A 27,244-nucleotide genomic window follows, 5' to 3' on the forward strand; every position below is an offset into this window, starting at 1 on the left:
GACGTAATTGTCAAATTGTTGTAAACTGCAAGAGAAACAAAGCGTCTGCAAACTGTAGCACTTGCAAAAAGGCAGTTTGTGGAAAATGTGTTCGTAAAGTAACTTATAAATGCAGAAAATGTGTGTAATCACGGTGATACCGGCGCAGTATTGAACATATTCGTGAACAAAGATAAAGGAAAGTTGTAAGCAGAACTATAAATAGAAGTAGTTACAGAGCTTCCGAAATAAATTATGTAATAAGATGTAAGTAATGACTACACAGTGAAGAAAAAGAAAAAACTCGAGTAGTGTTTGTTAGAAAAGTAGGTATGTACAAAAAGAAGCTAGGGATCAAATTGATCCCTACAGGCGATCTAGGTGAAACGAATTTCCGGGCGTTCAAATGTTAATATATCTGCTGCGAAATATAAACTTTAATTAAGTCATTTCTACACACTTAGAACGCTTTAGTTTTTAATATGTTTTCTCCAGTGTGTTTTAACATGTTCATTGCAAAATGTGAACTCCATATAAATCTTCTTTTTAACTGTGTGTTGTCATGTGTGTGAGATTTTCATCTGTGTATTAAAATGTCCTGGCAAACTTGAGTATACCAAATACTTTTCTAAACTCGTCGTATGTGTGAAGTTTTCCACTTGTATATATTACAATTTGTCTTGCCAAGCTTAAACGTGAATGAAATGACACTAGAATCAGAAGTTGCTAGCTCGTTATTGCTAGATTTTACAGTATTGCGCTTTAATCCTTATAGAAATGTGTTGAAATACAGTTATATTAATACTATGGACTAAAATTTTGTATGCTGTTTCGTTTCGACAGGTGTGACGTTTGCTTACAATACCAGATACGTACAAAGTAAGCAGAACGTTTTTGAATAAAATTTAAAACCTGATTTAACAACTTTTCTTATAAAGGTAATGAAAAGTTGGTAAGTCGTATACTCAACAACTTCTGAGTACACAATAAAGAATAGGTAAGGAATAGAAAACATAGGTACGAACTGTATTTTTAACCACCCACATGCACATTCACTTTACATCATCATCCCGCGCTTCAGAAACGACAGTGAGCGAAAAAGAGTAGAAGATACTGTGTAACGAGCTTTTGGTACACAAACTCTTTCCGAACATACACCACGAATTCCGTTAAAGTCATAAACACTTTAAATAAGAATGCCATTAAAGTCCTTTGAAATCAAAGATGTTAGGAACTGGAGTGAAATCATGTTCAATATTGTTAGTGAGTTCTTTTGACACATACAACCTTAATGCGATTTTTGAGTGAAGTTCGTCTGATCAATTTAACCCATGTGACAGGGAGGAGGACTTGATTTTTTGATCGCTTCTTTCCTTCAATTTGCCCAAAGTTTCCGTCAATGAGCATGAAAAAACGTCTTGAGAAATATAAATATATGCGGTGAAACGAACCTGTGCAACCATGTATTGGCCAGCAAGATGCAGCCAAATCGCAGATGGTCCAGAGGGCCCTAGTGTTGGAATAGACATAAAACATGTTTGTTCTGCCGGATCTACACTTGTAGCTGATGAGAAAGGTGCACCCTCATTATCGATGTCGCTTAAACTTGTTACCCCTAACTTCATTACATATATGAAGACTCAAGAAGGGGTATATTTGGAGTCACTATTCTCAGACAAACATTCACATGTGGAATCCTCAATTCGAATCTTCCTCGGCGTCAGCCACTTTTTCACTATACTGCAATTCCTGTGACGGCAAGACAGAAAGGCAGCTCGTAGAGTAGATGCGGGACCAATTTGCAGTAATATGCCCCAAAATTACGAACTTAAAAATTGTATTCCAAAAGACATTTCGTTGCAAAGGAGAGGTATATCATTTGAAGGACTTAATGTGGTCTGTTTCTATTAATATTTAATATTATTGTAGACCTCTTTTGTAGGATATTTTTCGTAAACTTAACATGTTTTCCAAAACTAGACTTAAAATCTTGTCAAATCCCGTTCTATATCCTATGTCTAGTTACATGTCTTGCCAAAGCTGATTCCAGACTAAATCCTATTCAACACCATTTGCATGTGTTTGGTTATTGGAATGTTTTCTTTAATATTGCCATTTGCCAAATGTGAACTGCCAGTAAATGTTTTTCTATACTCTCCGCACGTGCGATTATTGTCCTGTGTGGATTAACATTTGATTCGCCATGTGTGAGCTTTGAGTAAATGCCATCTACGCTTTGAATCTCTGTAGTCTTTACTTTATTGAAATGTCTTCTAAGGTTCGAGCGTAGACTCTTCTTTCCCACAGTTTTTCACGTGTGACGTTTTCTTCCTGTATGGGTCAACACGTTTGAACTTTGAATAAGTTCCATTCCGGTGTCTTTGCACGTGTGAGATTTCGCACCTGCATAGATTAACATGTGTTTAGCCAAACTTGAACGATGACAAAATGCCTTACCACACTCTTGGCATGTGTGAAGTATTTCTCCTATGTGGATTAGCATATGTCTAGCCAAAATTGAACGTAGACTAAATGCCTTAAAACACTCCTGGCATGTGTATTATTTCTCCTGTGTGTACTAACATATGTGTAGCCAACCTTGAACGTAGATTAAATCCCTTACCACATTCCTGGCATGTGTAATATTTTTCTCCTGTGTGGATTAACATATGTCTAGCCAAACTTGAACGTTGATTAAATGCCTTACCGCACTCTTGGCATGTGTGAGGTTTTTGTCCTGTGTGGATTAACATATGTCTAGCCAAAATTGAACGTTGATTAAATGCCTTACCGCACTCTTGGCATGTGTGAGGTTTTTCTCCTGTGTGGATTAACATATGTGTAGCCAAACTTGAACGTAGACTAAATCCCTTATCACACTCCTGGCATGTGTAATATTTTTCTCCCGTGTGGATTAACATATGTGTAGCCAAACTTGAACGTTGATTAAATGCCTTACCGCACTCTTGGCATGTGTGAGGTTTTTGTCCTGTGTGGATTAAGATATGTCTAGCCAAACTTGAACGTCGTTTAAATGCCTTACCACACTCTTGGCATGTGTGATGTTTTGCAGCTGTGTGTATTAACAGGTGATTAGCCAAGCTTGAACGTCGACTAAATGCTTTACTACACTCTTGGCAAGTGTAATATTTTTTTTCTGTGTGGATTAACATATGTGTAGCCAAACGTGAACGTTGATTGAATACCTTACTGCACTCTTGGCATGTGTGAGGTTCTTGTCCAGTGTGGATTAACATATGTCTAGCCAAACTTGAACGTCGTTTAAATCCCGTACCACATTTTTGGCATGTGTGAGCTTTTTTTCCTGTGTGGATTAACATATGTGTAGCCAACCTTGAACATACACTAAATCTCACTCCACACACTCCGCAGATGTGGGTTTTTTCACCTGTATGCAATAAGTTACCGCTTGAGAAGGTTGAACTTCGACTAAAGCGTTTACCACTCTTTTGGTACGTATGACGCTTTTCACTTTCCTTTGTCAGCATATATCTTGACAAACGTGATCGATGAATTCCTTCGCCAAATTGCATCGAAGTATGTGATTCCTCATCTGAATGAGAAACTGCTTCCTTTAATGTAATGACTGTATCCCCTTCTCCGTGGACAGCTAATATGTTATCGCGCCTGTAACAAATTCAACAAACAAGGAAATGTGAATGCAGACAATCACTAAGTAACAACAAAAAAATGTAATCATACGCTATATTTCATGATAAAATTTCGCTTAGTCTTTTTATTACATGATCTATTTTAAAAATATGAAATGGAGTACCACTGAGAAGTCTCCATATCTCTCTATTCTCAAGATAAGTGGCTGTAGTTTGTTTCACTATATCAAATTTAACAATCATTTATATCGTGGCGATTATAAGTCTTTGGCGAGATAATGGCGGCTGCTTTGAAACAAATGTACAGTATGAGAATTAAATGTCTTATCTGTAGTTTCGCGTGAAAAAAAAAAAAACTTATGATCCACAGGTTTAAGAACAACTACCGAAGATTATTCACTTATATCATCATAACTGGAACATGGAAGATATTTTGAAACGAAAAAAAAAAAAAAAAAAAAGTACCATTCAACTTTCCAAGCTGAGGCAGAGAAATTTAACGTAACCAGACTAAAGATTTATCGTTTACAGCGTAGTAATCATGGTTCAGTGGTCCAGACGCTTGACCAGTAATCTGGAGGTTCTTCCACCGAATACACGTCGAGCAACATTTTTTTTTAACTCTAGGAATTTCGATTACGATTGATCGGCAATGACAGACATTTTATTACATTCATATATTTGAATAGTCGTTTGTTTCAATACTTGAAGTATCAAATTTTCAGGAATAATACTAGTAATAATAATAAGTATCTCGTGAAATATTTAAACAATAAAAACTTATTATCGCACAGGTCATACAATTACAAGCAGAAACGTGACATTAGGCAAAAAAAAAAAAATATTTAGGTTTTGTAATGATGTCCAATAAAAGGGAAATTTCCCATTTCGATTCTAAAACAAACCGAACAAAATCAGGATGCGGGTTAACATCCTAATTTGAGACGGTACAAGGCTAACTCACAATATCGTCACGCCTTGGAGATGAGAATCGAGACGAGACGAAAAGCATCGTAAACATTGCTCGTCTCATCTCGATTTTCGAAAGAGTATATACTACTCTTTAGGTAACAATTGCTCTGTAGACTGAATCATACATTATTTTGTTACTTTGTATTTCAGAGCTCACTGATATGGTCTGTGTATATATTTTTGTAGCAAAGCTTATATAATTACATTTGCAAACTCCACATGTTAGTTTATTATAACCCTTAGTGTTCAGTGATATTCATTTCTTTTTATTACAGTTGTTTTCCTGAAAACCTACAATAGAATATTTCCTACAGGAAACTTTAGCGGAAAGCTTTCGATTAAAAAGAACACTTACGGACACTCTTCACTAAGTATATCTACGTACCTTTAACGACGTCATACATAATTCATCATCTTTAAACACAAACTTGGAGGAATAAAATCACGTAATACTATACGTATAATATTGTATTGAACACTGGACACTTATAAACACTTACAGCGTAAAAACTACAAAATAATAATAATAATTAACACTTGAAATAAATTTTCAAGAATATCTTTTCCCGACTCTACCATCGCATTTCGAAGGAAGTATATATTTTATTTATAAGATTTCAGTCAAAATATGTTTTCTTCGCATAAATGCGTCTTGAAACTAGTTCACATTTCATTAAAGTACAAGTTAAGTTCAAGTTCCTGCACAAATCCTGAACCAGGGACAATAGGCATAAGCTTGGTCCCGGTTGTATTTTCTGTACTATCTGTGAAATTACAAAGTTGAAGTTACGCATTGGTTTTCTGCACATTTTGTTGCAGAGGTAGCACCCTCATGATCAGGTGTTTGTTTCGCTGGTTAGAAGAAAGTACAGCATACTGAACATACGTTCGCGAAATTGTGAATGAAGGTCAAAAGACTAACTTAATTGCAAGAAACGTGACATTCATTTGAAGATTTCATAGTAATTTTCAATGTGTAATTTTAGCAGTAATAGCTTAAAAAGTAATATATATATATATATATATATATATATATATATATATATATATATATATATATATATTTCACTTTAAATTTTAGTATACATTCAAGAATATACGAAAATCATTCACCCAGTGATTAACAAAACCCGAAGTCCCACACCTCATAAATTTAACTTCTCGACTGGGTATCATCCTACACTAAACCATGCCAACTTCGATCATTATAGCCCATTCTTAGAGTATCGTATCCTATAATATTATCTTATTGTTTTTGACACACCAAAATTTCACAAACGTTTAAGTTCACAAGCATATTACTGACGCAAGCGACGTGACCCGCCTATCGTAGACATATCGATTTCATTATTTGTATAAAAATGTGATGTCTTCTTATTGTAAATGTTAACTAAATATATAGCACGTAAAATTTCTTTTCGTTTATCTCACGCTAAGTAAGTTATTAAAAATTTAACGTCTTTCTCCGTATTGTTAATAACCATCATTAACACTTTCAGCTCTGACCTACACAATTGTGCAGGTAGGTAGAATCGCCAACATATACAATACCGGCCGAACGTTAGGTTTACACTAAGGTAACTATAATGAACAAGTTCAAAATGTTACAAAATTCGTAAATATCTGCGTTTATTAACAACTGATACGGTGTTAGCGGAATGTGTGAAATAACCAACGTAAATGTCGGAACGGTAAAATCTTGTAGTGATTAAAACATACATCACTGGCTCGAAAACGACCAAATAACCGCATTGCCTAGTAGTAAAATAATATTTCAAATCAGGATAAAGGTTAAAATTCATGGCAGTAAAAAAGAAAGTGTGAAGGCGGTACATTTTTTTTTTAACCATTCACATAACTTCTGCCAAATATCTATTACATAGCTACAACTTTTTTATGCATGGCATGGTGGGGTTTATTAAATATTTTATACAATACCCAAACTAAACAAGTGAATATCGTTTCACAGTCGTCTTCCAAAATATGCGAATTAAATATTCAAACATGAGGTAGTACATCTGTAACAACATGTTCCCATATATTAACAAGATCAAAGAAGAAATCTTTTCCTTGGACGCTGGATCTATCTCAAATATCTATTACTAGTTATACGGTACTCTTTCACTTCTATAGAGATAAATGTTGAAAAAACTTGTTAATTTGAAGCACTTTTAATTTGAATAGAAAGTTAAGGAAGAAGACAGAACGTATAGTTGGGACGCTGACCCGATCGCAGAAGAGCTGCTCCACAGCTTATAGTTTTTCTCTATGAAAATCAGATAACAGGATTACTAATCACTTACAAAACAACAGCTGCTACATACTTGTTATCATTTTCGTTTTATAGTGATAAATGTTGAAACCGGAGACGGATAATTTTAACCACGTCCAGCTTGAATTGAATTTCAATGGAAAAAATGAACATACTATTTGAATGCAGAATCGATTACAAGAAACTGCAACGTGATACATTTCAGCACTCTTCCTCTAAGAAAGTAAGTAATGAAATTGGATGTAATAGTAAATTTGAACTACTTCCGTATTTGACATGTATACAGTTAAAAAAAAATAGTCGTGATATTACGCCAGATTCGACCCCAGTTTTGGAATTCCTGTTCTAAAATAGTGTTAAAATGTGTTCATATATAAAAAACGATTACAATTTTAACACTGATACTTTCTATATTTTATCAGAACAATAATCCATAGGTCATTTTTGAAGAGAAAATCTGATTTTACAATGCAAGTACGTCCAGAAAACTGATGCCACCGGCAGTATCAGTTAGTGGAAGGTTTGGCTGCATAGCACACAATCGCAGTAACTTTCGGAATAAAGGAAAAATAATGCATTCCTGTGTTAAAAAAATGTGCTTTGGCATCGTTCTAAATTTTCTGCAAATATATATTCTTACTTGTTAAATAATTATTAACTTGTTATCTTATTAAATAAATATTAACAGATGTGAACATATAGAAATCCATTTTGAAGGGAAGATAGGAAACTGTAAGCATATACAACGAAACCTCGTGTAAACTACCCTAATCCATGAACACATGGTCTAAGAAAACATATGTGAAGTGCAAGAAAAGTAATATTAATAATACATGTGAACATACAGAAACATATTTAGAATGAAAATATTTCAACTTCTGTGACTTGAATCCACGACCATTTGTTCCAGACAGCAACGCGTTAACCATCTAACCACCGAATCAACCTTGGAAGTTTTGGTTTGTCTGTTTTATTTACTGTGCAAAGAGGCGAAATTAAATCAAGATGTAAATTATTTCGTACAAAAAATCCGTACTATACATAGCATAACCCCATAAAGACAACGTTTCGGCTATCACGACCTGAGGCTGATTTTTGGGAATTTAAAAGATATAGGACAAAGTTAATTTTAGACTTTATTAACCAAGCCTCGTATATGGAAGAGAAATCTTGAACCATTTCTCATCAGTTTTGTATTTTGTACATTTGTGTTAGTAAGCCTAGCTCCGGTTTTACGGCCATATATGCTCAAGAGACAGGGACACTGATCACGTGAGTGCAGCATTTTTGGTGATTGTTTCCTTATATCTGACTTTCGGGACAATCACCCTCCACCTACGCAGTTATATCTAAAAGCTAATAGGACGATAATTCCGGTCCCGATGCCAGGAGTGAAAATCGGGATTTTCCCGGCTGACCATATACAAGCTTTGGTTTGTTAAAAGAACCTTCAGTGCTTTGCACGAACGCCTGGTCGTCGCTCGGAAGGACACTCACGAAGGCGAGTGCGGTGCATTGTTCCTAAGTAAACACACGTTATATTCTTATGAGTGCTATCCTTGTACGGATTGAGCTTCGCAAGCTTAATCGCTGTTTGCATACCTGATAGCCAACTTTTTTTTAGTTTACCATCAGTGATTGTACTACATTTGCATATGCTTTGGGTAAAATATTTTTTCTAATATTGTGTAGAAATCAGCAGTGAAGTGACTAGTACATACGTGTTAGCACCTTAACATTCGTTAGTAATTTCAGTTTTGCGTGACAAACTCTGGCTCCAAATCATTGAAACGGAAGGAATAATTGTTCCGGCTTGGACGATCGTTTATTACTATCAGCAGAGAACTCCAGCGGACCCATGGGATTATCCGACGTGGAACGTCTGAGATTGTTATAACTGCAACGCTCCTGAAGGAGTTGACCAGTCGAAGTTTATTGTAAGTGAAATCTTAATTTATCAATTGTGCCACACAGCCACCTGTATTAAAAGAAAAAAATAAAATAAAGGTGGAAATGAAGTCGAAACGGCCGTAAACATATATAGTAAAAGCTACTTGTTCATTTGTAACCTTTTGATGTTCTTTTAATTAGTATGAATTGCATTCAGTATTATTAGATTTTCTATACAGTTTAACCAGGTTTCGTGATATGCCCCGCAAGATAATTTTAGTTTTTTCAAATATCTGAGCTTAATTTGATCATTTGCTCACTTTTCCATTTTTACGGTATCTATGCATTGTCTACCGTTCTCTCCAACTTCGGTCTATGCAAAACGTAGGTACAGAAGAAATCGTGATTTGCCGTAGCAAAGCTGGGAAAAACGGAATAAACAAGTGACAGAGGGATGTGTAAACTTTTGGGAAAAAGGTAAAGATCAATATGAACGTTACGATTATATTTACAAGATTCAACCAACGACAAAAAACACGATTTCACGGCCACAGGAAGAACCCGTGCAGTAAAAAGAAAGAAATATAAGTGTAAAGATATTTGACCAAAACTAGCCTCCACTAACCACTAGTCAATAAAATTAAGATATCTACAAGAAACGCAGAAAACAAATTATTAATAACAAAACAATGTGTTTTGAGAGTAAAATATAGCTTGTACCAGGCGATATATTCCTGTGAGAGCTTGCACATATTATATTCGAAGTTTTATTTACACTGCACGAACATTACCTAACAAAGCTACGAAATGTCATTTCCGCATGGATTATTGGTGAGGAGACCTCCTTCAAGAGGTAGAATTGGCTTCGTAGATTTATGAAATCAACTTTCTAATCATTCTTAAGGAAGTAGTGTCAATATCGTAAATTTGGGAAATCACTAATTAAATCATCGGTTCCTTCTTGTTCCTTCCAAACATAGGTAGGTGGGCAACATGGAAATTATGAAATTTTTCTCTACCATGAAAGATCAGTTTTAAAATTTGATAACGTCACTTCTTCGTAACTGTCTAGATACTATATCCTTGGTCTTCGTTTTGCTGGTATTCCTACTGCATTTTCAACTAACAGCATGGTGATACAATTGGAGTGCCGAATAAGATGGCCAAGCATGCTTTTTCTTCTTTTTCCAATTAGTTTCATCATAGTTTGCCCTTCATTAGCGTCCCTTAGTCCTTGTTCATTTCTTTTTTTTTTCGGTCCATGTTATACGCAACATTCTGCGCCAATACCAAATTTAAAGTGCTTCTATCTAGGATATTTTAGCTTTTCTCAATGCAAATCCTCGATTAATCCTACATGTATGTAGACGCAACAGTAAGTTCTGAAGAATGTGGATAAACTTTTGCCTGATTTTGACCTACAGATCTAAGGTTTCTTTCTGGAGCCAGATGTTTAGCCATAGACATCTAAAAACCGTAAATAAAATTAAAAATTGAAATGGAACCGGAAACAACTATATTGCAGAGTGCAGTTACATGGCTGTTTTGAATATACGCCTTAGATTGTGCCCCTACTTGGACAGCATGTGAGACTCATTCTAAATATTCTCCGTTCGATTTGCCTACAGTTTTTTTTTTCAATGAATTACACATTGTAAATTATGTTGGCTATTGATACTAAATGCGATTTATTCCACAAGGGAAGAGAAAAAAAACAAACAGAAAGATGAAGCAGGAGGGAAATCCAGACTGTCTATGCTTAAGAGTTTAAATTTCGTGGTTCTGTCCATCTTTCTCTGTCTCAGCATGATGCACATTATTATATTCATTTTGTTTGCATTAATTTTCATCTCTTAGAACGTGAATGTAATTTATCCTATCTAGTGCTTCTCTAAGTGATGCAGAAATACTCATTCTTTGTTGCTTCAATTGGAGAAATATCCTGGCGTCTCATGTTCGATGTCCAGCTATAAGACATACACTGAAACAATTCACCTGGATAAAGGAACTACTATTTCTTAGAACGCCAGCCTCCTTAAATGTTAGTTGTTAGCTGACTAGGACAAGAAATAAAAAATTGGATTAAAAAGAAATAAGTGAACATTTAAGAATTAATTGTAAAAATTCCGATTAGTAATGCAACTAAACGCAATCATCAAAAGAAAATGCATAACATTGTGAAAATTAACCATAAAAGGAAAAATTGGAATAATACACTCCGACTATTAAAATTAGGAAAGGGGAAAGAGAGTTACACAAAGAAACGATGGAAATTGTTACAGGTCATGGTTCCTGTAATTTTTATACTAGAAGATTAAATATCAAGTATGATTAAACATGTTACTGCATGGTAGACCAAACGCCGGACTAACCTATCGGCCATGGGTTTATGCTCCCTACAAGCAACGGCTTTTGGGTCAAATATAGTGAAATGTCACATGGTTGTTTTTCTGAAGTTTGATCCCACAGATATAAAACAATCAATCTATGTGACTACTCTATCTTTGATTTATATTATATTCAACTTTTCAATTTGGAATTCATGCTAAAATTTGTACATGTTTAAATATTTGGTTCTGTAGCTATATTTTGCACATTTCAAGTTGGTAGCATTGCTGTCCTGGATGTGTAGGCCTGAATCAGAAATATTCGATTAAACTTTTCTATGCAAACGTAAAAGTTATAAAATTGCCTTCTGCCAGTTTCGATGACTCACTACGGTACCTGTGTATCGAGCAGGTGTGTTTCCAAACCTAGTAACTTATTGTGAAATAGCTACCATTTCGCTGCGTTTTATCCCTTTTATTTTATTTTTTTTCTTTTTGAAGAAGGTAAGATGAATATTGTGCAGAAGCTGCACCGTGTACTGTGTGAATAGTGTATAGAAGTTGTAACGTATAAGAGATGTAAAGAGTAGTTACCAACCTTATCTATCAAGATTTGTGTGTTTTTAAGATTCCTGGAGGCAATGGTTTCATGGTAAATTCAAGGTCCAAACATAACAGCGTCTGGAGGAAGGTAGGATCATTATGTCGTTTCATTAAGTTCCTGGTTTCAAGTTTGTAAAAGTTTAGTTCTGCGCTTAAATACAATTACTATTGATGCGAATACAGTTACCATTCCCTTGGACATTCCTGACTGGGTATATACTATTAATTTCACTCCGTTTGCTTGTTTGGAAATAGTTCCGCAGGTGTGAATTCGTTGTGCTAATGATGACACTATGATATTATTGCCACCTGGAATACAGTTTTGATATTTCGTGACTTTTCACGTCACACTCAGTTAAAATATAAATTAGTTGTTTAACAAATTGTTCATTACCACAAACAAGTAATAAAAATATCATTCAAATTACCTTGACGGTTCTCATACTACTTGGATACAAAATGAAAATATCTATGTTGCAAGTGCTATGTTGATACTTGCTAGTATCCTATGAGCTTTGAGATCTTTGGAAGTGCTAATCGAACAAATGTCAAGCATGGAATATTTTGCTGGTAAATTATCAGTATTTTGAGAGCCTGTAATTTCAAAACTGACTTTGAAAAAAATCTCTGCCTTCCACTTGTTTTCGCCAATTGGTAACGCTACTCGAAATGTAAAATTTAACTCTAATTTTTGAGTCTTCACTCGTGAACTTCCTGATTTTATATGAAACAGCTCAGCGTTTACATCTTCAAGTGCAAAAATATGAAACTGTGCAAAAAGGCAGTATGAAGCATGATAAAAGCTATCAGTAGACACCAGTACTGACAAAATGATAGAAAACTCATATCTTGGTGGAATTCAATCGAAAAGTCTGAAAATACTTTTAAAAATTTAGAAAAGGTGCAAATTAAAGAAAGGGAAATATACGTGGAAACACAAAATATATCAAAGAACTGATACACAAGAAAACTATAAACCATTAGCTCCATAACCTTCTCGTCAGTCTTGGTTCATTGTACTCTCACGTTCCTACATTTTCGATTGGATCATCGAATATATTCCCCCGTGTAAGAAATATAATAAAAGTGGACAATAGTTTTTCTTAAAGCAGTTTATATCTTTCTCTCATAAAACCTTGGATTCAAAGCCATCATCGTGCTTTCCTAATGTAAACCTGCAATCCAGAATGAAATTCAGCTTAGACAGTGTAGTTTTCTATGCTATTAAAAAATTTTGTTCGAAAGGCGGGATGTACTTAATAATTTCGTATTTACGATTATATTCCTAATCTGGACTGTACCGGGCTAATTTGTAAATAAATAAGTAACGTTTCGCTGGCATTTTATGAGGTATATCTCATTAACCCACAATGAAATTCGACTTAACATCGTTCTGAAATGAAATTAAATAATAACGATGATGTCAGGCTACAGGAGTTCTATATAGAAGAACGAAAAGTCCATTATAAAATACAGTTTTCAAATGTACTACGAGAACATTATCTAAAAAAATGCTGCTGCCCCTTAACAAAAATTGAAACTAACCTCACTTAGGAATCGATTAGTAGTCATAATGGCAACTTTCCTTTAAAGGAAAACTAAAAACAAGCCGAAGTTGGGCAGATCTTTAAAGGTATTAGGATTCTATTTTGTCAAAAAATATACTTTGCATAGTTATTTTGTATTGATAAATCTATTCCTAATCTTCTATTCCAAAGCTTTTCTTAAATAAAAAAATACAAAATCCTGCGCGACTTGTATCTAAAGCCATTTTCACTTGTCTAAAATCTAAAAGCAGAGTAAAAAAAATTATTTCACTCACCTAATAAGAAATATCTTGTACTTAAATTGCATTCTCTGGAATTAGAAGCAAAATAACTGGCAATAGCTGTTAAATTTCGAAAGATGTATCAAATAGAATGGTTAGAATTTTTTTCAAAGTTTGTACCTCGGATATTCTTACATTCATTTATATTCTCAACTAAGATCTCAATTCATTTCACTCGCCTAAAAGAAACGGTCTCAAATTATACCATCCGTAGAGCAGGAGCCGTTCTGATCACCAAGTTTGAAACAAGTCTAACGCTACGATCAAAATTTCTTTCATTGTTTGTTAGTACGGACATTAATACTTCCTTCTTCATTAAAAAAAAAAAAATACTCACGAATTACTTGCCTCTTATAATAGGAATAGCAATATGTCAAATATATACCTGTACGATAGGATCAGAGCAACGCAAAAAAAAAAAAAATCCAACTGGAAAGCGTTTGAAATAGAACGAGTTGAAACTTTCTTTGTAGTTTTCAGCTAAAGATATTCTTACAAATTTCTAAATTGTAGAAAGCACAAACTCCTAATTTATTACACTTTACTACTAAAAATGAAAATAAATAAATTTATTATTCCGTAAAGTTGGTTGTAGAATAGCTGCAATTAAAAAGATACAAATCCGAAACAAGGAAATCCGAAGTCAGAAAAATATTTCCAATCATTCTTCTTGAAATATTATTAAACATGTAGTTGGTAATAATGCTTTTTCCGCTTCTCAACACAAAGGATATAATTTGAAATTGTCTTATCCGTAATAACTAAGGGAAATACATGTGTTACTATATAATAAAATATAAAACATACAATTATGTCCGTAGATAACAGAAACTAAAATTATCCATTTCTTCTATTTGTTTTACCTACTCTAAATTTTGATCTCTCATTTACGCACTCCGAGGAACTAAGTTGCAGGTGTTACACTTCAAATCAGGTTATCGCTACCCGATGGGTGAAATAGTTAGTTATCATTTTCTACAATGTAGGAAGGGATAATAATATCCTAGGTAAAGCTATACAATAATACCCAATCGTTTTATTTGTATCATGTTTAGAATTTGGATCTATTAACGGCGTCCCTTCTGCTTTTCACCATAGGGGTTATAATTTGAAATCACACCATTTAAAAGACAAGTGAAATGACTAAAATTTTCGAGGATTTTACAGAAAGAATGGGGCTAGATATGAATGACAAACAATTTCTTACTTTTTTATTTGAGACCCTGAATATTCCCGGTTTTTCTCCCTGGCCTATAAAATCCCGGGAAGGAATTTATTTCCATTTCATTACTTTATCTTCCAAATTATAAGAACAATATGATTAATTCCTTTATTTTAATATATTATGACTTACTTTACAACGACTCACCAAGGGTAGTCGTCAACCTGGTTCGGCTAAGTAAAATATATATCTCGAGTGGTAGTAATCGTTTGCATGTAAAATTATCTTTAATAATTATATATACTATTATTCTCACCTTTTCTATAAGAATTATAAAGTCGATGAACGGTACTAAAATGGTTTATTAGTTGATACACTTTATAATATATTTTCATTCAAACTGTCATGCACACAGACATGATGATTAGGTATCCATCAACAACTACCTAGTAACAACTACATAATACTATCCCGTAATATATTTTTTTACATATCTTAAAAACATTCTTCTTTTGTTAATATTAAATTAACATTCTATTAAGTATAGTGCACATGTATGAGCACTTTCTGCCCAAGGTACAGGTAATTAATAATCTATCCAAAGTATTTCGTTATATAAAATGTCGCCCGACAATTGGACTGAATATAAAAGTCATAAGCGAGCTTGGCTTTTATCTTCAAGAACCACTGGTCCGTTTACAATAATGGTCTTACATTACATATGTCCATCACATTTTGATCGCCCCTCGTATGTATCTTCATTACATATCATAGATATAGATACATTTATAACAAATCTTTCACTTCATTAATACTTATCTTTTATTACATTAATTATATTTATTTCATTATCATTCATTACATTATTATTATATTTTATTATTAAAATGTCGTCGCCCATTTATTTAATCTTTGAAGGGTGCGAAGTCAAAATCGTAAGAAACAAACATGAGTTACCATTATCCAGGGCGCATTATATAATAATTATATTAGGTGATATGTTAAAATAAACATTGGATCAATAAGGCATCAAAATATAGAAGAATCTCATTCAAGACAGTCGTTGAATAATTAACTTAATAGAATGAATCTTATACTTAACATAATCTTTGGCAATTAAGTTTTCAACACAAGTCAATCTAATATAAATAATCTTTGCTTTTAATCAATTATGAATCGAATTATAATTCCTCATATTGCCTGTATAACGAAGTTATAAGAATTGTTTTCATTATTGATATTAACACATAAACTTAAAAATAAAAGTTCACAAGAATCTATAACTGATATGGGTTTAACCTAATTTCATTAACGGTAATCAGCTTACATTCATACTTGCATATGATTCTAATAAAGTACATTGTACTGCACAATCATGATTAGGTTCTACACTCTTTTGTACATGTATTTCATCGTGATTCTGATTTTGATACGAAGTGCCATCTCTTGACCTCCAATTACGTCTATCCATGTAGCTTATTGTATTCCTGTAATTTCGCCCTATATTCCGATTGTTTTTATGTCTACTTCTGTTGGGTGATCTGACATCAGGATTACCACGATTAATTAGGTTAGGCTGATTCCCTACATAACTTTGCCTATTTTGCTCGTTTTGATTGCTAGAAATTACTCGGCTTAGGTTGTGTTCCGTATCGTTCACACTTCTGATATTTAGATTCCGAACAGGTACAAAATGATCTGAATTATTTTTACTTTTACCTACTCCTGCTTGTTGACTCAAAGCATGGTATTGAGTTTCATAGCATTGGACAAGCATTAATATATGATTGAAACTCATGCATTGTGTAGAAAACAAGATCTGTTGTAACTTAAATGGGAGCAAATTTCGAATCGATGCTATTATTCTAGATTCCGATTGCAAGGGATTTACGACTTTTAATTCGTTGTATGTATTTACAACAAACTCAACAACAGATTTGTGCAAACGAGGATTGAAATGTTGATTTCTAATGGTGGCATCTCGATTTGCAAGCAAAAAGTCATTTTCATAATTTGCGATCAGTGCTGCCTTAAATTCCCCATATGTATTGATGTGATCACGTACTGCTTTAAACCATAAAGAACATGGTGGGAGTAATACATGAGGGATTAATTTCATATATTGTGATCTATCTATACACATTATATTGCATTCGTCCTGAAATTTTTCCAGGAAAGAAGTAGCGTTCTCATTACATTTACCACTGAATTTACTCATAGCCCGTATTTCACTCATCTTAACACTTAACTTTACCTTCCTTTTATCATTCCGTGTACTTATTGGGTGACAATTCCTATCCATGACGTGATGTGTCGTTGCACCATCCCTTTTCCGCACATCTGTACTCTTAGGATGAATTTCTTCCAAAATAATATCCTCATCAGACACAGGTGGAGGCGAAGTCATCTCTGGTGAGTGGGGAAACTCCAAGCGATCACTACCCATATTATTGTGGTATGTGTTGTCCTTAACCTGTAGCGTTCTAATTTCTTCCTGTAGAGTAGCTATCAATTGCGTATTTGCACGTATGTTGTTAGAATTATTGATGACCTGAATCTTTTGCTGTTGAACAGAAGATTCTATTACTTCTAAATCCTTTTTTACATCACTGATTTCTTGGATTTGGTGGTTATGCTTATCCTGACAATCCTCGGATATTATTTTTAACTTTTCCTCGAACTGCGAGGTGATGTGATTCATCGCCTGGACAATTGACTGTTTCGTTTCATCTGACTTCTGTTCCATTCGTCTACTTAATTCCTCATATTGCTTGTTAGATTCTTCGGACTTATGCTCTATCGTCTGCTTTAATTCCTCGTATCGCTTGTTGGATTCTTCGAACTTCTGTTCTATCGTCTGCTTCAATTCTTCGCATTGCTTGTTGGATTCTTCGGACTTCTGCTCTATCGTCTGCTTTAATTCGGTAGACATCTGAATCAATTGTCGCTGTAAGGCTAGGAAGATTCGGTCTTCTGATGTCATTCCTGGTGCTACACTATGTTCACCGTTGTCACTATTATTGGATTCATTCTCCATTGCTTCACCGTTCATTTTTCTTATAATTATTCTACCACTTCATAGTCTTGTGAAATTTGTATTCATTAACCTTATTACAAAAGTAAATTCACCCTTACTTTGCTTCGGGATATGAATTTATGAAAAGTCCCGGGTTTCGGCACCAAAATTTTTACAACGACTCACCAAGGGTAGTCGTCAACCTGGTTCGGCTAAGTAAAATATATATCTCGAGTGGTAGTAATCGTTTGCATGTAAAATTATCTTTAATAATTATATATACTATTATTCTCACCTTTTCTATAAGAATTATAAAGTCGATGAACGGTACTAAAATGGTTTATTAGTTGATACACTTTATAATATATTTTCATTCAAACTGTCATGCACACAGACATGATGATTAGGTATCCATCAACAACTACCTAGTAACAACTACATAATACTATCCCGTAATATATTTTTTTACATATCTTAAAAACATTCTTCTTTTGTTAATATTAAATTAACATTCTATTAAGTATAGTGCACATGTATGAACACTTTCTGCCCAAGGTACAGGTAATTAATAATCTATCCAAAGTATTTCGTTATAACTTCTAGGTTTTAAAGAATTTGGACGTTAAAAAATCAAAAACTATTGACTGTACTTTATATAAGTAATAATATGATTTTCTTAAGTTTAATTTCCATTTGAACTAAAAAGTAGGGTAACTGTTTAGTATAGGGGCCAAACACTAGCAAAACGTAGGACAATTTACGGAACAAATGAGTTGGTAGTGATGTTCAAGTAATCCACAAAGTATCGAACACAATTTTTTAGGGCGGTAGGGGATTTGCACGAACTGTAAGTGTAAGTGGAAGTGATTTATGTGAGAAAAGATAGTGAATTGCTGGTAACGAAGGTAGAAAAGAACGTGCTCTGCGGGGCTATATCCCACCTTCACTCGCTAACGCTCGCTTGGCAATGCTGTGTGAATTTAATGTCGGTAACGTAATTTAACATATGAAAACATAAAACAACCGCATCAGAATAGAATATCGCAAAAAGTAGGAGCATATGCTGGTCCACCAAAGATAAACAATAGTCAATAATAGCAAAGTACTAAATAACAAATGATGACAAGGAACCATTTTTAAGTAATTTAGAATTACGTAGAAATGGAGATGTAGCGCTATTAATAAACCCTCAAACACCGTTAGCAATAGACGTTGGTCTGTCTCCTGTCTCTGGCTTGAATTCTTGAAGAGGTAGTCGGACTTCACTTACATGTCAATTAAAGCATGACATTTTGAGAAATGGGCAGGAAAAAAGGTCGAGTGGCAATATTACATGCTAAATTATAAAGATAAGAATTTTTCTTGCAAATATTGTGAACATACATATTTATGCCTAAATGTTGACAAAATGGTGGGACATGTGTCTTCTGCCAGTTACCCAACCTAATTTGTTTATAACTAACTTTTTAGCGGTTTAAAAGTATGTGGACCTACTATACCATTTTTGAAACATATTTTCTTTCGTAGAACATATTGTAAATAAACATCCATTTATGCGTACTCTCTAAATATAATAAAATATTAATAAAATAACATCATTCAGAATATACATTTTAAAGACTCCTCTGGGGAAAACTGTAATAATATACTGTGATATAAAAAAGAATTTACCTTTGAAATGATAATATAGAAATAGAATGCATTTTTATTTGTGATTGTTCATAAATTCAAAGAAAATTCCCATTTTTGGGAATCTTCCAGGGAACATTCCCGAAAAATATATTGCCAAGAATTTACCCATCACTAGTCTTGTTATGTTCTCGTCATAGGACAGTTTGTGCATGTGGATAAAGCCTTCGCCGTTGTTCGAATTGCTAGCGCGTGCCATTGGTGCATGTTGTACCGAGTTCGATTCCCGACGTAAGAGTGCTAAAAATTAATTTTACAATCAGCTTCTTTAATTAATTATCCGTCATCAGCGCAGAAGTTAGATGAAAAAAAAAGACAAAATCTATTATGACAATAGTTTCGAGAAGCATGTTCTTAATTATATCATATTGTAGTTAAATTCTGAATTCCAAAATAAACTAATATCAGTATAGCATATGTATTGTAGGAGAGCTGTAAAGTGGTACTATTTTATTTTTACTGGGGACACGGTGGCTGAATGGTATAGCTCTGCTACTTTGTTTGGATTCCGTGAAGCTAGTTTTGTAGTTGAAGAACAAAAACGTGTACGTGGGTTTTCGCGGTATTCTGCCGTTTCCTCCCACTTTTCTCACTCTACCGTTCATTCATTGCCGTCATCACCGTCTGCCTTGGTGCATAATTAACCCATTCCGGACGGGCCTTTTAATACCTGATTTTTCCTTGTAGACGACGGTTTTTTGGCATATTTTAAAAATTCGTAGAAATGACAGTTTTCAACACAATGCTACTGATTATACCATTTTATAAACTACAGAACTTCCCCTTTACATAGGTGTGTATCATTCAACACTTGGTATATATTTTCTAACATTTTACTGCATATATACTTCTATCAATTACGCAAAGCGAGAAAAATTTTTACAATGTAACAAAAACTACAAAAATATCCTATACGCATGTAATATGTAAGCTGTAGTTGGAAACGAGACACAAAATACACAATGTGAGAGTTTCAATAATGATACTTGTTATGCCCACATGGAAACTCGAAAATCATGTGTAATTAGCCTTTGTGTGAAAAATTCAACTTCTTCGCCATTTTCACAAGAAAAGGCAAAAAACCGCGTATTCCTACAAAGTTGTAATTACAGCTGAGTTGTGACAAAAATTGAGCACACACGCCACCTAGCACTTCGAATCTGAACCACGTACTCACGATTAACAAATACACGAAACGAGGTGCGAGTGTCGCCCATCGTTTCATTGCTACAAAAAAGAACAGTACAGTGCGAGCATAGCTCGCAGCCCGTCTAGAGGGACAAAACATTCACTGCGAGCTATGTTCGCAGTCCGTCCGGAATGTATTAAGTAATATTTAAGTAAAAGTAACCATAACTACAACCCCTTCTTCTTAATATATAAAATGATTAGCCCGCGGGCAGGATTCAGGCTTACAAAGCATAAATCACATCTGGCCTGAGTAGTAAACTTTTAAATATACAACCATATTTCTCGGGCCTAACTTTCTAAATATGCACTACAACGATATTTATTGGGCAGTTCTTTCTGGAGAACTTTCAAAGCACAACTGCATAATTAAACCTCCAATTGCTATAAATAAAAATTCAATACAACTTCCAACAATTCAATACAATACAATACACAAAATACAACTTTCTTTGTAGTTTCCAGCTAAAGATATTCTTACAAATTTCTAAATTGTAGAAAGCACGAACTCCTAATTTGTTACACTTAACTACTAAAAATGAAAATAAATAAATTTATTATTCCGTAAAGTTGGTTGTAGAATAGCTGCAAGTAAAAGGTACAAATCCGAAAAAGGTCAGGAAAATATTTCTAATCCATATTGAAATATTATCAAACTTGTGGTTCATAATGATAGTTTTTCGCTTCTCAACACAAAGGATATAATTTGAAATTGTCTTATCCGTAATAACTGAAAGAAACACATTTGTTGCTATATGATACAATATAAACCATACAATTATGTCCGTAGATAACAAAAACTAAAATTATCCATTTCTTCTATTTTTTTATCTACTCTAAATTTTGACTTCCCATTTACGCGCTCTGAGGAACTAAGATGGAGATGTTTCATTTCAAATCACCTTATCGCTACCCGATGAATGAAATAATTAATTATCATTTTCTACAATATAGGAAGGGATAATAATATCCTAGGTAACAGCTATATAATTATACCCTATCGTCTTATTTGTAACATGTTTAGAATTTGGAACTATTAATAGTGTGCGTTCTGCTTCTCACCATAGGGGTTATAATTTGAAATCACACCATTTAAAAGACAAGTGAAATGACTAAAATTTTCGAGGGTCTTACAGAAAAAATGGACCTATATATGAATCTCAAACAATTTCTTACTTTTTTTTTTATTTATTTGATTCCAAACTGTAGTGATTAATGATGCCATTTTCGATTTCGAGTGCTGAATATTTTAAAGATTATTATAAATATTTTTATACATAACTGGAATCATTATGTACTGTCCACGATTACTCCATAGATTATGATTATTAATATATATATATTTTTGCTATACCTTTTTATGTTATGTTAAACAAATGATACACATTACGAATTTTTTCGGCAGCATTATGTATAAATTCTTATTATAACACTATACAAACTTGTATTTTACCACGCGCCAGGCGAAATAGCACTAGCTTCAGGGAAAAAAGTGCATAAAAAAATTTTGAAATAAAAAACTGATAAGAATAAATAAGAGAAGCCACAATCTTGCGATTCTAATGTCCTTTCCGGTACATTCTCAATTCCTTATCATAATTATAATAATAACTATTATTATAAAAATTAAACAAAATATATACTAATGAGCAACACCTACTGCGCCAGAGGACTATGGATTCGAAAGTGATAGCGGCCCTATTTGATCATTTTCTCATCTCTACTCTTTCACATCTATACTACCCTACTCCATAATGTTAGTTATAAGTGTATATTAACTAGCTGTTATGTATTAGTATACGAATAATCGAGCTTCATCCTCCTAACGTGATGACACAGAAAGAGAAAGTTAATAACATCTTCTTTAACACTTCCTTTTCCGCAGTTAACGTAAACTAAATAATGATATATAACCTACCGTTTAATCAAAACTATAATGTCTTGCATAAAACTGCTTTTAAGTACCATAAGACGGGGTTTATACTTTGCACAAAATTTGAAGAAGAGTTTCACAGTACTCTGTCGGTAAAACCATGAACAGTAGAAAGGAAGTTTCAACTGCAACCGTAAGATAGAACATGTAACTGTATTTTGGCTATAATGTTTGCGGTCAAATTCAGTTTAAATTACCGGGAAAGTTTTTTCTAGTAGAGGTATGAAAAGCAGTCACTATAAAGGCTGATAAAATTTAACAGATATCATCTAGAAGAATTTCCGTCGAAGTTAAATTAGTTTCGTAGAATACTGCCATGTATAATGGGACTTTGATGCAATCCTGCAGTCACTAGCAATGGATTCTTAGGCAAATCTTTACTTTGACTCAAACAGTGACTGCAGCGATTTATCTGATCCGGTGTCGGGAGCAGTTTAGGAATGATTTCTAAACTGCTTCAATATGCTCCCGGGACTGGATCAGTTGAATCGATTATAGTTACTATCCGAGTCAAAGTAATATACATTGTTAAGAATTATACTATAAAGACAAGTGCCAAAATGTTACTAAACACCTTTCTTAATCAATCCAGGTGAAGTGGTGACTATCAATATTGATATCTATATGGGGACTAACACCCCACCCCCACCCTACTCAAGCACCATAGAAACATCCCAAAAAAATAATATTCAGTCAAACCACTACTATAAAGCTATCGTAAGAAGGAAAAAAAAAAAAAAAACTCATCACTAATTATAAATCAGTGAAGCATCACAAGGAAAAATAAATTACATATCACCAAGATAATGGAACCAGCAGTAAAACAAATACTTTGCCAAATACTCAAATGCAAAGGAAATCTAAGAATAAAAAAATATCAATTAAAAAACGAAAGCACTCGCCCTTTCGCCATATCAGACCACTCATGAGTAATGAACTTATAATTGCTGATTCCCGAAAAAGTAAGATAGCAGGAACACATGCTCAATACTCAACTACACATTACTGAAAAATGTTCCGCTCTGCACGACGTCGATTTATTAAAGCGAGCAAACTTGTTATTATTACAAACAAGACTAACCGACAAACGCCCACTTTTACTATAGGTCGGGAATATCTTCAGAATTCGACCATCACAGGTTTTCTCTAACTCAATTAAACCACACAGTGCTGAAAAGCGATATGAGTTAATATCCGAATCTAATACAAACTTATTTAAAAACGACAAGTTCAAATTCTTTGTATTGAATTCATGTTACGGTTTTTCAATCGCACTTGCTCACTGGATCGTCGCCATGAAACGAAAATTCAATTACCCGCTCACCGCATCCCACAAGCAACAGCACACACATACAAGCAGACAGAACATGTGACGCCACAGTAACAAACTGCCATATGACTGTACAGAGACACTTAGTGGGAAAAATATGAACTACCACTAATCTCTGAACTAATACGCCACAGCAAAGGCACGAACAGTTCCAACAAGTGACTCACGCAGAAACAGTTCCAGGAAGTGACTAAATCTCTAAGAACCGATTAAAGTCACTGTTTGAGTCTAATTGCAGACTTGCCGTTAAGAAAAAAAAAATCATGCAATTTTGGGTGGGTTTGAGCCTGAAAGTTACCAACCCCGTAAATCTTAAGCTGATTAGTGCTCGGATCATATTCTTGGACAAAGGGAATAACCAAATCAAATCAGTTTACAAAAATGATTTTTTCTGTTCGTCAGTTGGCATTTGTGTGGGACATATATTAAACTATTAAAATGTGGTTCCAGAGTCGATACCAGAAAACACATAATTTCCTTTAAGAATATCGATGTTAATAAAATGCATGCAGTTTTGTGTAGAGTGTGAAATGTTTAAATACTGAATGAAAACATTGCACAGAAACGCATGTTCAACATACTTTTTTGTATGTTGTTGAAAGTAACCTCACCTCTAAAACGTTTCACATTTCAATTTCAACAATTGCATCAAAGTCTAATTATATGCACTAGTATTCTACCAACTGACTTAACTTTGACGAAAATTCTTTTAAATTTAGGCTGTTTTTAGAGTAACTGCTTGCCATACCACTAGAACAAAAACTCCCGGTAATTAGAACTGATGCTAACCCCCAACATTACAGCCAAAATACAGTTACATGTTCTATCTTACAGCGTAGTTGAAACTTCCTGTTTACAGTTCATGGTTTTCCGACAAAGGACTGTGAAACCCTTTTCATATTTCGTGCAAAGTAACGACCGATGTGCAAAGTAATCCCGTGTTACGGTATCCAGTAACCACTGTAAACGAAATGGAGTATCAAAAATCAATTAGTCAAATCATGACACGGAACTAGAAAAATGTTTGAGAATGAAAGAATCCATATAATTAAGAAATTACGTCCCTAATGTATTGTGGTACTTCGGTACACAAATATGCAAACAGAGAAAGCATTTCAGAATGTTACCTATAAAATAGTTAGGAACGTTCAATTACACATTCAACACGCAAGACATGTAAGTTTATCCTAAATGAAGTATTTTGCGCTATCCTCGTTTACCAACATTCTGCGTAATGCCCTAATCTACATAGCAATCTTCCTTTTACTGGCCATCTAGCGCATGCTCGTTAGAGTTGTTTCGACAATAATTCATATATCATGTACGTTTACTAGACCCCTAAAGTGATCCTATATTGAAATGATTGCTGGGAATATAAAAACTTGACTTCCTTGAAAGAAATTAGTGCACCTATGAAATGGATTTGTGTATGGACCTCTATAATTAATGAACATCCATTGTTGGTAAAAAATATTCTTTATTTTGTATTTTGCTAATGTCTTCTAAGCCCTCCGGAGAAATGAGGCTAGACTCATTTGAGCTAAATTCTGACTAAAATTACAAACGTGCATAGTTTTTGTTCCAATATAATACATTCCACGTTTAATTTGGAAAATTATAGGATGAATATCATTCTCGCAATTTGTTATTTTACAAAAGTCTCTATATAAATAAAACAATATCGTCGAGCACCTATATTTTATATATGTGCAATAATTAGTGAGTAACGTGTAATTAATAATAAAAGAATCATTTTTTTTTTTATCAAGAGATTTGTATGAGTAGTAGTGTTTATCTTGAAAAAGAAAATACTCCTTCATAACTTGACAAAAAAATAGATTCCTTGTTATTATTTGGTATACAGCTAGTGTATGTGTGCCACGCCATCTTCAAATTGTAGATTACTAACTTATGTTCTAGATATCTCCCATATCTAAATACTTCTTGTGAAGCATTTCTTTTAACCAACAATTTTCCGAACCCATGTAACCGTATTGTCAATCTGAGCCATTTAGTATATGAAAAATTGAACATTACCTTTCTGACCGAACTAAATTTAAATTTTTAGTGGTTAATTGTTGGGAGTCATTAGAGTACGACGCGCAAGTCTCCTGAACCACTTTTTTTCGTACCGTTTCTATATTACTTTCTAATGCAGGATCTGATTCTGCAAGTTCTGATTTCAGCATATTAACGGTCAGTTTCACATCCAAAGAATACATAGCTGTACCCTTGTCTATTGTTTGCTCTCCTTCAGTTGTAGATAATATTAACTCTTTGTTGTCAGTCATTAGTTCGTATGTCCACCCTTTCCCTTCGAGTGGATCTTCCTGAGGTAAGTCACAAACAATTTCTTCTTTGCACTTCAATTCCAACCTAACAGACGCCTCACCAGCCATTGTGAATTCAAATTATATAAGAATTTAACACTGTTCTTTTACTTCCCTTATATTTTGTTTGCCAGTGTTAATGAAATGATTTACGTCTACGAGAACTTTGTCTTGTCTTGTCATAGACCATTATCGGTCAAATAGGTAGGTGCACCGGCTCGATGGTCATATGTGCTACTAATACAAAAATGGTCAAATGTGTACCTCAAACAGAGGATTTATGATTCAAAAGCAAAATAAAATGAAATACAGGATACAATCGGGAAAAGGACACAAGTCGGAAAAAAATCAAAATCAGGAAAAAGTAAAAGTCAAAGTCGGGAAAGGACTTCAGACAGGGAAAGAGGGCGAAAGCCAAGGTGAACAGGGCACAAAAGTAGAGGAAAGTGGGAAGAATAAAATGAAAAGATAAAGGAGAAATAGAAAGTGTAGATAAAAGAAGAAAGAAGGAGGGAATGTATGTACGTGTAAATGGAACAGAAAGTGTAAGTGTAGTGTAGGTGTATCACTGGGTCCACTTAATCTCCTTCCTCACGGAGCATCACCAGCCACGAGGCACTCACTAGCACAGCCACTGTCGAACGCTAGAACTTTCAGAAAAGTACTTTATTTTTCCAATCATTTTCTTCTTCGCTTGCGTATTTCTTTCGTAGAGTGATTCAAGGTTACTAGAATGCAGTGATGCCAGTTTTGTAACAGAGAATTTCCCGTCCGAAGCCATGAAATTTCCCGATTGGAAGCAAAATTTCCTGCCAACTAAAATAGATACAATTTATAACACCTAGTGATAAATAATTTTGAAAAATATCACTTTAGAGGACCTATAAGGAGCAGTTGAACTCATTCTCGTAACGTAAAAGCAACTATTTACAGTAATGCATGATAATATCACAAAGATGCTGCCACAATATTTAAAAAAAAAAAAAAAAAATCAAGAACACTGTGAACATTTTATTTAACGAACACCATGTTTTTCTTTATGCTTTGAAAGGGAATGTTGTGTTCGGCAAAGAAACACAATACAATTTTTTGG

General features: G+C 34.0%; 1 protein-coding gene across 1 annotated transcript; it reads right to left on the reverse strand.

Moving 5' to 3' along the window:
* Positions 1-984: 984 nt before the first annotated feature.
* Positions 985-26,740, reverse strand: LOC145670440 (uncharacterized). Its single transcript, XM_081739118.1, has 2 exons — positions 25,859-26,740; positions 985-3,627 (listed from the first exon to the last, which is right to left on the reverse strand). Exons 1-2 carry the CDS (start codon positions 26,218-26,220, stop codon positions 2,517-2,519), a joined length of 1,473 nt encoding a protein of 490 aa, XP_081595244.1. The 5' UTR covers positions 26,221-26,740; the 3' UTR covers positions 985-2,516.
* Between the last annotated feature and the right edge of the window lie 504 nt (positions 26,741-27,244).

The sequence above is a fragment of the Thermobia domestica genome, chromosome 14 (assembly GCF_964235325.1).
Source record: "Thermobia domestica chromosome 14, izTheDome1.hap1.1, whole genome shotgun sequence".
Classification (NCBI taxonomy): Eukaryota; Metazoa; Arthropoda; class Insecta; order Zygentoma; family Lepismatidae; genus Thermobia; species Thermobia domestica.